The sequence below is a fragment of the Larus michahellis genome, chromosome 19 (genome assembly GCF_964199755.1).
Source record: "Larus michahellis chromosome 19, bLarMic1.1, whole genome shotgun sequence".
In the NCBI taxonomy this organism is placed as follows: Eukaryota; Metazoa; Chordata; class Aves; order Charadriiformes; family Laridae; genus Larus; species Larus michahellis.
The window spans coordinates 122,263-138,277 of record NC_133914.1 but is presented as its reverse complement, the minus strand read 5'-3'; the positions used below and the strand labels follow the sequence as shown (position 1 = coordinate 138,277).

At 59.6% G+C, this 16,015-nt stretch overlaps 1 protein-coding gene across 2 annotated transcripts; it reads left to right on the top strand.

Annotated features, from left to right (window-relative positions):
- Nucleotides 1-5,706: 5,706 nt before the first annotated feature.
- MFSD2A (MFSD2 lysolipid transporter A, lysophospholipid) lies at nt 5,707-15,919 on the top strand. 2 transcript variants are annotated; one of them, XM_074563156.1, is made up of 14 exons: nt 5,707-5,931; nt 6,052-6,174; nt 6,729-6,853; nt 10,318-10,441; nt 10,573-10,651; nt 11,252-11,424; nt 11,526-11,616; nt 12,250-12,371; nt 12,684-12,767; nt 13,686-13,769; nt 14,101-14,213; nt 14,422-14,565; nt 14,730-14,906; nt 15,272-15,919. In XM_074563156.1, the coding sequence occupies exons 1-14, from the start codon at nt 5,854-5,856 to the stop codon at nt 15,327-15,329; spliced, it is 1,575 nt and encodes a 524-aa protein (XP_074419257.1). In that variant the 5' UTR covers nt 5,707-5,853; the 3' UTR covers nt 15,330-15,919. The 2 variants fall into 2 exon arrangements, with proteins under 2 accessions (XP_074419257.1, XP_074419258.1); XM_074563157.1 differs by lacking the exons at nt 5,707-5,931; nt 6,052-6,174 and having other exon boundaries at nt 6,774-6,853; nt 10,377-10,441.
- The last annotated feature ends 96 nt before the right edge of the window (nt 15,920-16,015 follow it).

Below are 16,015 nucleotides of genomic sequence, written 5' to 3'. Positions count from 1 at the left end.
GTGTCCCATTGTTGCTGCTCAAACTCGGCTTTGCCTGTGTGGCACCTGGCACATCTAGCCTGGGGATTTGGAGAGACATGCTGCATCCTCAGGGACCTGGGTGAGCCCCGTGGGATGCCGCATCCCTCCACTGCAAACGTCTTTCTAGGAAGGGCAATAAACGTTGTGAAAACACGGTGAGGCTTTCACCTCATGCACTGACAGCCGTGGCATCATTACACACACACACGTGCCGTTACGAAGTCCACCTGGGATGAGCAAATTCGTCTAAGCAGCATGAGCTAACCCACTTCAGCCCCAGCACCCTCCTTTTGCCACCCAGTGCAGTTGGGGACACAGGATCTGCCCCAGCCGGCAGTGCTGGGAGCCTGGGGGGGCTGGGGGCTGGGTTCCTGGGCTGTATCACCAGCCCCTCAGGGACCAATCAGCCCCAGCCTGGCGACCAGCATAGCCCAGTCCAGTACAGCACAGCACAGCCCTGTGTGGTCTTTCACAGACCAGCGCAGCCCAGTAGAGCTCCGCACAGCACAGCACAGCACAGTGCATACCCGTGTAGCCCAGCATGGGCCAGCACAGCCCAGTAAGCTCAGCACAGCTCAGCCCAGGAGAGCCCAGCACAGCCCAGCATGATCCTGCATGGACAAGCACAACCCCAGCTCAGTACAGCCCAGTGCAGCCCAGTGTAGCCCAGCACGAACCAGCACATCCGATCGCCGCCCATCGCGGCCCAGCACGGTCCGCCCGGCGCCTCCCGGTCCCGGGCTCCGGCCGCCGCCACCGGCGGGCGCGGGGCGCCCCCTGCTGGGGCACATGCGGGGCCGGGGCCCTTGAGGGAACCACCGACCCGTGGGACAGCGGGGACGGGGGAGGGGGACACCGCACCGGGCACCCCCGGCCCTGCTCAGCCGAGCCGGAGCAGGGAGAGCTGAAGGGAGAGTGCGCTCCCGCTGCGCACAGCTCCGTGCCTCTGTTTCCCCACTGCCCAGCCGGCAGAGGGTACAAGGGAGGCAGAGGAGCCGGGCTGGCAGCAGACGCTGGGCTGGCAGCTGTCCCCAGGGTCCCCGAGCATGCGGGGTGCCCCAGCCCTTTCCATGCTGGCACGGGGTGCAGCTGAGCTTGCAAAGCTTTGCCAGCCTTGTGCATCTGGGTCAGTGCAGCAGGAGGGTCCTCAGCGCAGTCCTGTGGTTTCTGAGCGGCAGTGATGCTGTGGGCTCCCCATGATGGCCACAGCACCCTAAATGCCCTCCTGGCCTGTCTAAAGCAGCCCTGAGCATCCCAATCCTGCTCAGGGCTGGGGCAGGAGACCTGGGACCCCCACAGCCCCGGGGAGCCTGGACTGATGTTCCCTTTGTGCTCCGGTCTCAGTGTCGGCCCCGGTCCCCAGCCAGGTTGGGAGCCCTGGGCACATCCCCGGAGGTATCCCCAGCCAGGCTCCTCCTGCCCCAGGGCTCCTCCCAGCCCTTGGCTCTCCCCGGGAAAGACCTCCATTTCTCTTTAGGAAACAAATTGACCTGTTGGAATTAAGGACAGGGGCCAAGATGCCACAAGGACTGTGGAGACTCGTCCTGCCCCAATGCCATTGGGGTCAGCAGGGTTGGAGGGTCACAGCTAGGGACACAGCTGGGACTGCCCCATGCCGCCTGTTCCAACACCAACACATCCCCGGGCACAGGAGCAAAGGCTCCTACAACCTATAGCTCTTGGCCACGTCTCCTTCGCCCTCCCTGCTGGCCTCGGGGACCTCTCCAGCTTTTCCCAGCGTGAGGCAGGAGCTTGTCCTGGCTTCAAGGGGCTCTGGATGCTTTGAAGGTGCAAAAGCACTACTGGAGAGGGCTGGAGGGGCCGCACAGCCCTTTCATCCCTGTCTCTCCAGGAGCTTGGCAAACAGGATCCGGAGAGCCTCTCGCTGCCAACACCCACGCCGGCTGCGCAAACAGCGGTGGGTGGGTGAGTCCCCCGGGAACTGTGGCACTGCTGGTGACGGGGCTGGGGGGGCTGGGTCAGGCCCATGGGTCAGGCCAGCACCTCACCGTGCCCCCCAGCATGGCGGCACAGCTCCACAGGCAGCACTGAGCACGTGCCCCTGGAGCTGGCACAGATCCGCGGGAGCTGCTGTGGCCCAGCTGGCTGCTGGCACGGCTCCGGCACATGATGCAAGGCAGTTCCCGGGCCCCCGTGCCCTTTGGATCCCCACTGACAGCAGGGTTGGACTTTGAAGCTCCAGCCCCAGAGCACTTCCCCACGGCAGACAGCCACACTGAGCCTGATGGGTGTCGCAGGGGCATCCTGATCTGGACTCTGCCTCCAGCTGTCCCCATCCTGCTGCAGCAGCCTCCTTTGAGCCACCTCGCTGTCCCTGTGGGGTTCCCAGGTCCCCAGGGACAGCAGAAGCTGTGAGACCCCATGCCAACACATCCCCAGCCCCCTTTCTTGTTACCTTCAGCCTTGCAACATGTTCCTCCAGGGTCCCACATGGGAGAAGTGTGGGCAGCACAGGACAGCTGCCTCGTGCTGCCGTGCAATGTGTCCCCTTTGTCCCCATGAAGCTGTTGGGCAGCGGCCGCGGGGGATATCTGGGCCCTTGCAAAACGCCTGCCCAAGTTCCTGTGGGGTATGGGAGCACCACGAAATACTGCCCAACCATATGGTGCCACCACCCACTCTGAATTTAGCAGTGAAACCTAGAAAAAGGGGAGGAAAATGCACCATTGCCTTCAGCCCCTGCTGCCTCTTCAGCCCCCTCCCCGGCACACCCTGCCTGATGCCAGAAAATGCCCAGAGCCCTGGAGAAGCTCTGCGGCATGCAGGTAGCATTATCCTCAAGCTGGAGAAACAGCTGAGGATGGCCTGCAGCCTATGGCCCCCCAACAGCTCTGGGACCCACTTGCTGCTGTTTGCCCCCAAGCCCACTCTCCCCGTCCTGGCAGGCCCAGCCTGGCACAGCTGTCTGGTTTCGGGTGCGCTCACGCTTGCTCAGCTCCTGCTCCGGGCTGTGCCGGATCTGCGACAGCAAGGAGGCGTGGGTGGCAGGCAGGATTGCAGAGCCATCATCCACTGGAGCGGCCCCCATCCCTATCCCTGTCCCCAGGGCCAAACCATGTCCCCAGGGCCAGCATTTGGGTCCCAGTCCCTGAAGAGCCACATCCAGAGCCCGATGGTGTCCCCAGCTCAGGGATGTGGAGGCTGGGATGGCGTAGCATCACCATCAGAGCGGTATTTGAGCTCTGTTTTTTCCTGCAAGACCGTGGCACTGAGCTGGTCCTGATGCCAAGGGTGACCCTGCAAGTGGCTCAGCCCCATCCACCTCCAGGTCCCTGGGGACCCCAAGCCTGGTGGGAGCTGCTGCACCAACATCCCCACTGGGATCAGCCCTTGGTGGCTTATTTATTGCTGTGAGGATCCCCCAGAGCATCTGCTTGGGACAAAGGTCTAAAATCCACCACCGGAAATTGTGCGATACCAGACTTGGAGAAAATCCTCCTAATCCAGGGAAATCCTGGTCTTTCTACTTCTCCTACTTCATATGTAAGGCAGAGCTACACCTATCTGTGGTCTTTTTGCACAATCTCCAGCACAAAGGGCGGCTAATTGTTCCCCTAAAGCTACATTTGCCCAGGAGGCAGTTTCTCAGAGCCTTGCTCAAGGACAGGAATGTCAAAAGCATCAGGAGCTGAGGAGCCCCTGGGACAAAGGGAGCAGAGCAACAGTGCTGGGGCCAAACACAATGGGGAGCTGAGGACAAGATTATGCTGTCTCCAGGGAGCCCAGTCCCTCCAGGCCAGGGAAAGGCCACTATGGGAGTCCCCTCTGCTCCAGCGCAAGAAGCCTTCTCTGTCTTGAGGGAAAGTGAGGCAGAGAGCAGGAGCCTGGTGGGTGTTGACCCAAACCCCATCAGACCCCTGCTTATGTGTGTCGGGGGAACAGAGCACTTTGGGGTACCCAAATCTGTGCTTTGGGGGTGGTGCATGTCTGGGCTCAGGTAGGGACACAGACTCGCCTGGATGTCCCCAGTGGCTGCACTGACGCTGCCTGGGGATGTGGTCATCCCCAGCAAGAAGGTGTCCAGGATGCTCTGCTCTGCGTTGGCACCCAGAGCCAGCAGTTAGCCAATCACAGCTACATGGCACTGTCACACACTTCTCTTGGTGACCCAGCGCAGGAGGCAGCACAGACCCCAAAATCCAGACCTCTTAAACTGTTTGTGCTGCTCACTTCAGTGCAGGGTCACAATACTTATCCCAGTCTCCCGAGATCTGATGCTCAGGGAGGGCAGAGCTGGCCAACTCATTACACAAGTGTGCCAGCAGGTGTACAAGCCCATCCCCGATACCGGTCTCTTTACTCTTGGGGAACCTGGGGAGTTTCCAGCTCACACGAGGGTGTCTGCTCTGGAGCTGCCTGGTGCCGGGCGGACCTGAGCCAGCATGGCATAGCAGGCCGAGGGCCCCGAGGTGGGTCTCAGCCACAGCATCTGGGCGCATGGCACTGCCCACACCTCATTCCCCTTTAGCTTCAGGGTTATTTTATGTCACTGAACAAATTTGGACAGCCTGAAGACTCACATGGGCCCCCTTCCCTGGTGGGTGGCATCCCTGAGCACCCCACAGGGCTGGGGGCAGAGTTGTGACATGTGGCAGCGCCGGGGGAACCCGCTGCACACGTACGAGGGGCTGGAAACCATGAGTCAATGGTGACACCAACTCAGTGCTCCTGAAAATGGGGGCTGCCTGGAGCTGCTGTGTTGCTGCTGTGCCACCACTCCACGCCAGGGGCCACCCACACCGCTCGTCCCCAGCACCCCCTGGGGCTCTGCTGCATCCCAGGTCCCTGCTTAGTGCCAGCTGCTCATCCTGCCTGCCTCTCCTCCCTGCCTCTCCCTGTCGCCGTGTAAGGGCAGCTCCAAGTTCAGCTCCAAGTGGCAATCAGGTGATGGCACTGGGTGCCACGCTGGTCCCACTGGCTCAGCCCCACTGTGCAGCCCCATCTCATGGCACATCTCTGGGCGATCTTTGAACCCTGGTGGCCTGAGCCAAGCAGAGTTGGTGGCTGTCACTGTGGTGACACGGCACCAGCACAGACGTTACGTGTGCCCGTCAGTGGGTAAACAGCACCCAGCATAGTTGAGAGGTGCTAGGATCAACGTCCTTGTGGCCATCCTGAACAAAGGACACCGCAGGTGGCCCAGGAAGAGGTTCTGGGGCCTGAGAGCCACTGTCACCCACTGAAGCTGTTGTGCAGCAGCCAGGGTCCATGGGAGCTGATGCTGGGAGGGGTTCCTGCTTCACCTCGACCCTTTTGATGGGCCCACATGGAGGGGGGTTGAGAGTGGGGCCACGCTGGGGCTGGCACTGAGGGTCTGCAGTCTGCAGCCCTGACTATGTGGTGCCACTGGGCACCCATGGAAGAGAGGGTGATGGTGCCTCCGCCAGCCCTGTCCCCTTTGCTCAGCTTCTGCCATCAATGGGGACACCTGGGGAGGGACGATGCAGGAATGGGGGATGAAGGAAGGGAACGGATGGGAGGATGAAGGGCTGTGATGGAGGGAAGAGATGGAGTGGGGGGATGAGGGATGGAGGGATGAGGGATGGAATGATGAGGGAAAAAGGAATGGGGGAATGGAGGGATGAGGGACAGAGGAGATGTGGAATAAGGGTGGGGCCGGAGGGTGGGAGGAGGGAGGGAAGGGGCTGGGGGCTGGATGAAGGGCCGGGGCAGGAGGAGGAGCAGGAGGCCGCTGCCCCGGCAGCGGGAGCGGGGGCGGGGAGCGGGGCGGTCGCGGCTCCTCCCGGGGCGGGGCGTTGCCGGTACAAGGCCCGGGCGGGCGGCGGCGCGGCCCCATTCATCGCGCACGGCATGGCCGGGGGCGGCGGCGCGGAGCGGGCCCGGCCCGGGGGGCTCCTGCCGCCCGCCTGCCGCCAGCCCCGCCGCAGGGTGAGCTCCGAGACGGGTGGGACGGCCGGGATGGGACGCAGCGGCGGGGGTCGGGGTGGGATGAGACGGGACGGGTTGTGGGACGCTTCCCGGGCGCGCTAACGCCGGTCCCGGTTGCAGGAGAGCCGGGAGCGGCTGTCGGTATGCAGCAAGCTGTGCTACGCCGTCGGGGGGGCCCCTTACCAGATCACGGGCTGCGCCCTCGGCTTCTTCCTCCAGATCTACCTCCTGGACGTGGCGCAGGTACGGCCGGGACCGGGGGGAGGGGGGCACCAGGACCGGGGGGGGACCCCGCGGAGCCGCTTACCCCGGTGGACGGGCGCGGCCGTGGCTTGCCGGTGCCCCGGCCCCCGCTTGAAGCGGGTATCGGCCATGCAGAAGCCGCGGTCCTGCGTGGGTGCGGGTCCGAGGGCCGTGGGTTTCCACCGGCTCCGTGCCTCGGTTTCCCCAGGCGTTAAACGGGCTGGTGGTGCCCGTCCTGCGGGGTGCAGGAATCCATCTCACCGCCCCAAATGGGGAGGGAGAAGTGCCCCTGGGGCATCCTTGTGCCGGCCGTGGGGTGGGTTTTGGGGAGATCTTGTCCAAAGTGGCGGGAGTTTGGTGTGGAAAGAGCATGGTGGGGTGGTGCTAGGAGGGACTGGGTCACTGTGCCTCAAATCCCACTGATCGATGGGGGAGAGACTGAGGAACCCAAATGGTGACGGGGTTGCAGTATGGTTGGGATGGTCTTGAGCAGCTCTAGAAGGGCAGCCAGGGGCATGAGGGTCCGCATATCCTCACCCAAGTTCTTCTGGCAGCTGGACCCTTTCTCTGCCTCCATCATCCTGTTTGTGGGGCGAGCCTGGGATGCCGTCACAGACCCCATGGTGGGCTTCTTCATCAGCAAAACATCATGGACCCGCTTTGGCCGTCTGATGCCCTGGTAAGAGCCGCCTGTAGCACCCCACATCCCCGCCTGATATGTCACAGCGCTTCCACTCAGCTTTGGGGTGCCCCTTGGCATGAGGTTTGCAGGGTAGGACGTGCTGATGCCCTGTCTCACTCAAGTGAGGTGCCAAGTGCCCCAAAAAGCCTAAGGTGCTGCTGACAGCTGAGGGTTCAAGTCTGTGCCTGTGACTTTGTCCTCTGTGTCACTGGACCTGCAGCATCTCCAGCCTCCCCAAGAGCTGTCCCGATGCCACGTTCCAATGCTGGACTTTGTTCCACAGCAGTTGCTGAGCCCTGGATGGCAAGAGGGCCATGTTGCCAGCAGAGCAGGTGGCATCACACCCATGAGGAGGAGTGACGGGGGTGTGCACAGCCGGTGTGTGGTGGTGGAGTGCCGGCTGACCGTCACGAGGATGCTTTTCTGTCAGGAAAACAGCTATCACAAATCTGAGTGCCTGCATGTGGGTGCTTCTGCTGCCCTTGGGAGCAGGGGGCTGAGCGAAGGGGAGCCGAAGGGAGTCGGAGCAGATTGGATGGGGTTTGTGAAGCCCTGAAGGGCTCGTGACTGCACCCAGGGCAGACTTAAGATGTCTATAAATGCCAGCCCCTGCATGAGACAAGGAACATTGCAGGGTGCTAACGCCTAAGTGTGGACATGGAGGCATGTCCTGTGCTAAAATAACCCATGTCCTGGGTGCCTGTGGAATTGCTGAAGTACAATGGAGCAAAGGGGGTGGGCATAGGGGGAGCGGAATTAGTCCTTTTTCCCTCACAGATTATACCCTCTGCTTCCGGACTTTCCTGGAATAGCTCTGAGCAGTGGCATTTGGCTGTTGTTAAAACCAGGCTCCATGCATGGCCTGAAATAGCTTCTCCGCAGCTGCATGTGTGGTGGGGTCTGGGGTCCAGAGATTAGAGCGGAGCTGCCTGCGCGGAGCTGCCTGGGTGTGCAGGCAGGGCTGTGTGGGATAGCCATGCACGCTCGGATGGCCGCTGCCACTCTGCTCTCTGTAATCTCACATCCTCGAGGCAGGGGGTGGGGATGGAGTGGCTGCATTCTTCCAAACGGCTCCTGCTTCGTTAAAATTAGCCAGAGCTTTTGACTTGCGCTGGGCCCCTCAGCAGTGCTGGGGCAGCTGGCTGCAAGGAGCTTGCTGCTATTGTACATGGCTCAAGGGCAACTGGCTGAGTCGAATTTGGATGGAGTTGAGATGAGTTAAAACCCCCTGAACTTAGGGTTCATTGGCCACAGTGGGGCTGACTGTGTGGGGCTGCACAGCCCCAGGCTGGTGTGGCTGTGGAGCTGCTCTCTGCCTCAGTTTCCCTGTGTGCAGAGCCACGAGCCGCAGGCAATGCAGGGTGGTGGCCTTAGAGGCTGTTGCCTTGACCCCAACCCTCAGCACCGCTGAGGGGACCCTGTGTAACCCCCTGTGTGGGAGGTTTTATTGTCCAAGGTTTCTGTTGGGCTCTGAAGGGTGTGATCTGTGAGGCTGAGCCCCACAAGGCTGCCAGTGGCTTCAGCTTAAAGCTTGGGGCTGTTCTGGGCCCTCTGAAGGGAGAAGAGACCTTCCCCAAGCGCCATCACCTCTCTCCCTTTCAGTTCTTTCATTTTGAAACACTTTTGGGCATGCTTTGTCCCAGCAGCTCATCCAGGGCCTGCTGCCTCCTCTCTCCCAGCCTCGGGGACCTCGCTCTGTCTCCAGCCCTGAGCAGGTCCCTGTTTCTTTGACCACCCCAGACTTCCCAGTGGCTAAACTTTTCCTTGATGTGTTGGTGACCAAAAAGCTTCGGCTTTGACCTTCCTTCTCCGGGGCAGCAGCCGATTGCAAACAGTTAACTGCCGGGCTGGGAAGGGGTGTGTGTGCCGTGGCACAAAGAAACACACCATCAAGCCGTGGCCAATGAGCGGGCGAGCGCGTCACGGCGGCCTCCTCCGAGCTTCTTAATCACCTCGGCCTCGGTCAGAGGTAACTCGAAGTCACTCGTTTGCGCTGCTAGTCAGCCCTGGCCAGGGCTCAGCACCCTGGTGCCGGTGCGGGGCCAAGCCCGTGGGGGATTGGCACGACCGGTGTGCATGCGCTGGCGCCCATGGCGAGTGTGACGTGGTTCCCGCCGCGCGGCTGCAGTGACTCATTCAAAATTTCCCTTGGCTCCACGTATGCGTATGGTGATAAGCGCGCGGGAGAGGAGTGGCTGGAGTAGTCTCGCCTCTTTCCTCCCCCCGCCGGGGTGACGTGCGTGTGGAAAAATGTACATGTGCTGGGTCCTGTGCAGTGCTTCTGCCGGCTTTCCATCCATGGAGATTCAGTTTTTTGCTCTTCTCCGCCCTGCCCCCAACCCCCCCAACTTTAAATTTAAACTTTGCGTCCTGTACGTCAGCCTGAACGGAAAGATCTGACTGTACCCTGGCAGTGGAGCGGCAGAGGACCAGCCCTGACCGTGCATGACTCTGCCCCGTGTCCGGTTTTGCTGGCTTTGTTCCAGGATGTAGCCTCTGTCTAGTAGTTTGTGGAGCGCAGGGTGCTTGGAAATCCCCAAGCAAAATCAGTCTCCTAAACTGATGCGGATGCAAGCTCAACACCTGGCTAGTTCCCTCCAGGAGGAGAAATTCCTCTCCCGAGTGATGGGGTGGCATGGGTGCTTGTGGTGTCCTCAAGCTGCTGGTGCAGGGTAGAGCTGTCTGGGTTGCAGCAGGACAAGGGTTGTGAGATCTGCTGGATGAAGCAGAGAGATGCTCTGGGTGGCTTCCCACTGCAATCACCCTCGCTGGCCGGTCCTGCTGGGACTGCTGGCAAGGCCCAGCACTTGTGCAATCCCCTCTGATCCTCTGTTGCACTTTGCATCCCGTGTCCCTGTGCCTGCAGCTCTGGGAAGCCGGGCAGGGGTGGAAGAAGGAGCCAGCCTGCTGCTGGCTGGTGGTTTGCCCCATCCCTGCCAGCAGAACAGAGTTGACCCGAGGACCAGGGCTTGGGGGGGAGCTGGTGGCAAAGCCAAGCTGGTGAGAGGCATTTGTCATCATCTGGGCCCATGGGGCTGTCGCTGCCTGGCTGTTCCCCAGCCCTTGCCAGGACGAGGGAGGTGGTTACATCCTGCTTCACAGCCTGGGGGAGAGGTTGGGGCCAGGGGTGGAAGCTGAAGGTAGGAGCAGATCAATCACTTCCATCGAAGCAGATATATCTGTTTTTGTAAATAAAGCTCTTCCTTGGAAGTCTGAGTCAGCTCTTCGCCTTTCTGCCCTGTGAGACCTGAGCTGCTGCCTTCAGCCCGGTCTGAATCATCCCTGTGGCAACCACCTCCTGTCAAGGTGATGGAGCAGGGTGGGTCACCCCAGGGCAGCTCAGGAGCCCCCAAAATCAGATGCCTGAACTCCACTGGTCATGTGGCAGCAGGGAGAGTCGGGCTGGTGGGGTTACCTAGGTGCCGTGTGCCTGCCAGGCTAACACTGTGTTTTTCCCAAAGGATCATTTTTTCCACCCCATTCGCTGTCATCTCCTACTTTCTCATCTGGTTTGTGCCAGATATCTCCAGAGGCCAAGTGATGTGGTACCTCGTCTTCTACTGCACCTTCCAGACCCTTGTGACGGTGAGTTGGGCTCTGCACACACCAGGGCTGGTGGGTGAGGATGGAGAGGATGAATCCCTGCCTTCACCTTGCTGAGCTATGCAGAGGGGCAGGTTTCCATCCCTGAGCTAATTCTTCTCATGCCATTGCAGTGCTTCCATGTACCCTACTCAGCGCTGACCATGTTCATCAGCAGGGAGCAGAGCGAGCGGGACTCTGCCACTGCCTACCGTAAGAGTATTTCCTTCTCTTCCTCACCATAGCTGGGGGGCAGTTGGTGCTCAGCTTCTTTGCTGCAGCTCTTGCTGGGGCATGATCCTCCTCCAGATGCCCTGCTGGAAGGGTCATTTGATCACATCACACCCCACCCCAAGGACAGTGCGTGGTGGACATCGTTCAGGGTTTGAATTGCAGCTGGTCCAGCTCTTCCCATTACTCTTCCCTGGCTCCTCCAGCAGACATCCGTGTCTAGTCTGGTGAGAGCTGGGCTGATGGGGAGGTGGTCCTTGTTATGGCCAAGTGCCTGGAGCAGATGATGGGGGATCTGAGCTCCCAAGCTCCTGCTCTGTCATACAGCATTGGGAGCAGCATAACCAAGTCTTGGCCTTGCTTCCTGCCTCAGTTTCCCCAGCAGACACTCTCCTTCCCTGTGCAGCACAGGCTTTATCACTTGGTGATTGGGAGGAAGCTGTAGTAGAGCTGGGCTGGTTCATTTCTTATGGGGAAGGGCAATGAATTGCAGCTGGGGAGGCTCTGCTGTGGAGAAGGGTTTTGTGCCCATGCCCTGGGTGCCCAAGGGCTGTGCTCAGTCCCGCTGGCCTCTCCCTCCAGGTATGACAGTGGAAGTGCTGGGCACCGTGCTGGGCACTGCCATCCAGGGCCAAATCGTGGGCAAGGTGGTCACTCCCTGCATCGAGAGCCCCCTCTTCATTGGCAAGACCAACTCCTCGGTGGCCATGGAGGAGCTAAACACGACCCATGACACCGGGTCACTCACAGACACAGTAAGCTGCTGGCAGCCCCTGCCATACTCTGCTTGCCTTCTTGACCGGGCTGGCTCCTGGGACAAACCCCCTCCCTTACCGTTCCCTCCTCTCTTGCACAGAGAAATGCCTACATGATCGCTGCAGGGGTCATCGGGGGACTCTATATCCTCTGCGCTGTGATCCTGTCAGTGGGCGTGCGGGAGAAGAGAGGTGAGGCTTGAGACATGATGGAATACTCTGGACGCATGAAAACACTGTGGCTTCTGCCAGGGGCTCCTCAGGAGCCCAGCTGAGCTCTTGGCCCTTCGTTTGTGGGTCAAGCACTGGAGGAGAGATGCAGGTAGAGCTGAGGTATGGGGACCTGGGGAAGGCACTGCAGAAGGGCAGCGCTGTGGGCAGGAGGCCAGAGCATCTCCAGGGTACATTACAGCACAGCTCTGAGGACTTAGCTCTCCACTCTACATGGTCAGAGATAAATGTTATCTTGCAGTTTTGACTGGCCAAGGTTGCTAGTGCCAACTAGGGCATCCCGGGGTGAGGTGATATCCCAAGCCCAATAGCTTCTGTTCTTCCCTCCCTCCCTCTGCTTTGTGACCTTTCCTTCCCTCCCCTTTATCATAGGCAAATCATCCAGGCCATCCCCTCCCCTCCATGGGGCGGAGGGATGTGAGGGCAGGGAGGTCCCTGCAGGCATTGCCTTGACTCCCTTGGGGTGCAATGCTTTAGGTGGGCCGGGAATTGTGCAGGGTGCTCAGCAGCAGGCATGAGGCACTGCACCCCCTTGCACCCAAGGGGTGCTGTTTCAGTAGCTCTAACAATGGGCTGATTTGCTCTGCTCCCCAGAGTCCTCTGAGCTCCAGTCGGACGAGCCTGTCTCCTTCTTCCAGGGGCTGAAGCTGGTGATGAACCATGGTGCCTACATCAAGCTCATTGCTGGCTTCCTCTTCACCTCGCTGGCCTTCATGGTAAGCACAGCTAGGCTTGGAGGATGGCGGAGAGGGAACAGCAGCAGCAGCGCAGCTTGGAGATGGCTGGGGGATGAGCAGTGTAGGGCCCAAATAGGATCCCAGTGGGATGGGAGCATGTGAAGCGGCAGCTCAATGAGCCAGAGCTGCCCCAGGCAGAGAAGGATGTGGCCTTGTGCCCTTGGATGGGTCGGTGAATGGCTGCTTTCTTCCCCTGCTCGTGCTTTGAGTGCAGCCTGGCGAGGAGGAGTGCGTGCCTCCGGGTGGCTGGGGTGCCTGTCCCCCACTAACCACTGTCTGCCTCCTCTGCAGCTGCTGGAGGGCAACTTTGCCCTCTTCTGCACCTACACCCTGGGCTTCCGCAACGAGTTCCAGAACATCCTCCTGGCCATCATGGTGCGTACAGCCCCATCCTGGAGCTCCTCAGGGCTGGGACTGTGGTGGGACACACACTATGGGATCCTCCCATGTCCTCCCTAGGAGCTGGCATGGGATGGGTGCTCCGTAGTCTGAGGGGAGGGCTGCTATGGGGCTGCAATAGTGCACCGTGGGGACAGTGACCGAAGGTCCCCTGAGAGAAGGGAAGGGAGAAGGAGCTGCCAAATGTCCTGCAAAGGCCGGGTGAGTTGGCAGGAACAGCGAGGCCTTTGTTCCCATGTGAAGGCAGTCAGAGACGGGGGAGACCAGGAGCCATGGGGGCCTTTTGTCCAAATCCTGCCACTTATCTCCCTTCCCCCCCACCTCAAGAAAAGGATCTCAGTGTTTACTGCCAGGAAGATGGAGCAAAACAGCTCTTTGAGAGCCCTTTCCAGCTTCCCTCATCCCTGGGAACCCTTCCCACCCTCCCTGTTTGACGGGGCAGAGAGGTCCAAGGTGCCAAGGTCCCCACAGAGCCTGGCTTTTGGTCATGCTTTGCACAGGCAGTGGTGAGAAGATCAGGTCCCTTCCCACCGCTGAGGATTGAGTCGGGTCCTCCCTGTGTTTGGGCAGGTGTGCTGGCATCTGCCAAGTGCACTGAGGACAGTGGTGCTGGGTACCAGGGTGCTGTGCAGTGGGGAGGAGATGGCCCCACGTATCTGCTCCAATTGCAAGCTCTCAGTCCTGGGAGCGTAGGCAGCTGAGGGATGGGGTGAGGGTAGGAGTAGGCAGTGTGGCTGTGTGCCAGCCCCAGGAGCGTGTGGAAATCAGAGGTGCTAGAAAAAGCTGGAAATGTGATGGGGGAGGTGGTGTCCAGGAGCTGCTCCTTGCTGGGAAGGGCTCTTACCCCAGATAAGAGCCTGACCAGCAAGTGACACCACAACCCCCTTTTTTTAGCTCTCGGCCACCTTGACCATTCCCTTCTGGCAGTGGTTCCTTACCCGCTTTGGGAAGAAGACTGCTGTCTACATAGGCATCTCGGTGAGTGGGTCCCCGTGAGCACAGAGGCTCACATGAGGATGGTGTTTCCCACACGGGGTGAGCAGAGCTGTGTCCCCCCAAGAGGGCCTGGAGCTGGGCAAGGGCTACTGCTGATTTTGGTGCCTGTCCCTCATCCTGTTATATGTGCTGTCATGGATGTGGCCAAGGCCAGCAGAAATGGCCACTGCGGGGCTCTGGGAGGAAGGCTGCACTGCTGCTTCCCTGGCTGTTCCTGTGGTTGGAGGGCTGGCATGCACGGGAGGGAAGGGGAAAGGCCAAGGGGTCTGGATCAGGCACTGCTGACACAACCTGTTTTCTGCCCCCTATCTAGTCTGCCATACCCTTCCTCATCATGGTGGCTGTCCTGGACAGTAACCTCATCGTCACCTACATCGTGGCAGTTGCAGCTGGGATCAGTGTTGCAGCTGCTTTCCTCCTGCCCTGGTGAGTGCGAGGTCCTGGTGCTCTTGGCACTGCAGCCTGAGAACTGGGCAAGGTGCTTCCAGGGCTTGCCGGAGTGGTTAGAAATCCTTGGGAGGCCTTTTTGCAGTGTTTTCACCCCAAGATGGGGCTCTTGAATGGAAATCTCAGTAGGGAGGGGACATGCTTTGTTGGCTCTGCCCTAGTGTTCACCATTCCACTTTTTGCACAGGTCCATGCTCCCAGACGTCATAGATGACTTCAAGCTGCAGCACCCTGAATCTCATGGCCATGAAGCCATCTTCTTCTCCTTCTATGTCTTCTTCACCAAGTTCACCTCTGGGGTCTCCCTGGGCATTTCCACGCTCAGCTTAGAGTAAGTTCTTGCATGGGAGCTGAGGGGTGGGGGGAAGGCGGGGGGGTGGGGGGTGGGGGGGTGGTGTCTAAATCCAGTTGTGGCCCTGAACCTCTCCCTTCAGGGACAGGTTTGCCTCCTAGAAACTCAGTTTTCTTTGCCTGAAGGTCCCTTTCTGTCTGCAGCTTTGCAGGGTACCAGACTCGAGGCTGCTCACAGCCCAGCGAGGTGAACTTCACCCTGAAGATGCTGGTGTCGGCTGTGCCTGTGGGGCTGATCCTGCTGGGCCTGCTCCTGTTCAAGCTGTACCCCATTGACGAGGAGAAGCGGAGGAAAAACAAGAAAGCCCTACAGGACTTAAGGTGAGCGTCAGCTTGTGCTATGCAGATAGCAAGCCAGTGGAGGGTGTGGGGGCAGGATCAGGCCCAGACGGGTTGGGACACACTGTGACTTGTCCAGGAATCCTCCAGAACTCGTGGGTGGTGAGGTGAGGGAAGGGCTGGCTTATTTTCCCAATTCTGACTTCCAAAGAGATGGCGTGAAGCATTTGAGATCAACAGGGAACCCGCCCCAGTTGCTAAAGAAAACTCGTTTGGGGACTGTGTAAGATGGTGACGTCCCTCTCAAACCCTTCAGAGGCTCCTATGCTCCAAGGCAGAGGTCTGCTTGGAGGCAGGTCTTGCTATGTGGCTCACTCGATGCCTCATCCCCAACCCTTTGCCTGCAGGGAGGAGAGCAACAGCAGCTCAGAGTCAGACAACACAGAACTGGCCAGCATCGTGTGACCCGGGGCTGGGTCCATCCGCTCACACCGGGGCTCTCCGAAGGACTTGGCCCTTCCAGGGCTGGACCAGCCTCGTGCCGCTGTAGGTGTGTGCCATTGAGGAGTGCCTGTGCAGAGCATCCACCGACTTGAACACAAGATCTGTGCCGGTCTTGTGCCTTCCATGGGATCCACAGAGCGCTGGTAGTGTACATTACACGAATTGACCCTGTGGTACTTGTATGCCTCATGAGAAACAAGCACTATTCCCTGCCGGGTCCCGGAGACCAGAAGAGCCCGGAGCGGGATCCTTTTGCTCATTAGCACTTGTGCCTGCTGCCCGTCTGTGCCCAGCCTGCGTGGGGCCGATCGCCTGTGGGACCCGGGGTAATGGTTAGTGTACATTACACTGTCAATGTGACCGCGCCAAGGACGTGAGCTCACCTCTGCTGTCTGTACATATGACACTAATTTGGAAAGCTGTTCTTTTTTTATAGAGCCTAATTAACTTAATGATGTAAATATGAAACTATTTCCTATTTGTATATATCTGTACAGAAACCGAACTCAAGGACCTATTAATATTAATTTACATAAAAGTGGGGGAAGTCAGCAGTGTGGGTGTGGAGGATTTTTTTCATTTGGCTGCTTTTTCTGTGGATGTCAGCAAGCCCAGGGTCCCTTTACATGCCACAGGGCACAGGATTG

What these genes read in the sequence shown, in the direction of transcription:
- MFSD2A (XM_074563156.1), top strand. Translation starts at nt 5,854, where the DNA reads ATGGCCGGGGGCGGCGGCGCGGAGCGGGCCCGGCCCGGGGGGCTCCTG. An exon ending in ACCTCCTGGACGTGGCGCAG is followed by an intron (nt 6,175 to 6,728) that starts GTACGGCCGGGA and finishes TTCTTCTGGCAG; the next exon opens with CTGGACCCTTTCTCTGCCTC. An exon ending in CTGTCTACATAGGCATCTCG is followed by an intron (nt 13,770 to 14,100) that starts GTGAGTGGGTCC and finishes CCCCCTATCTAG; the next exon opens with TCTGCCATACCCTTCCTCAT.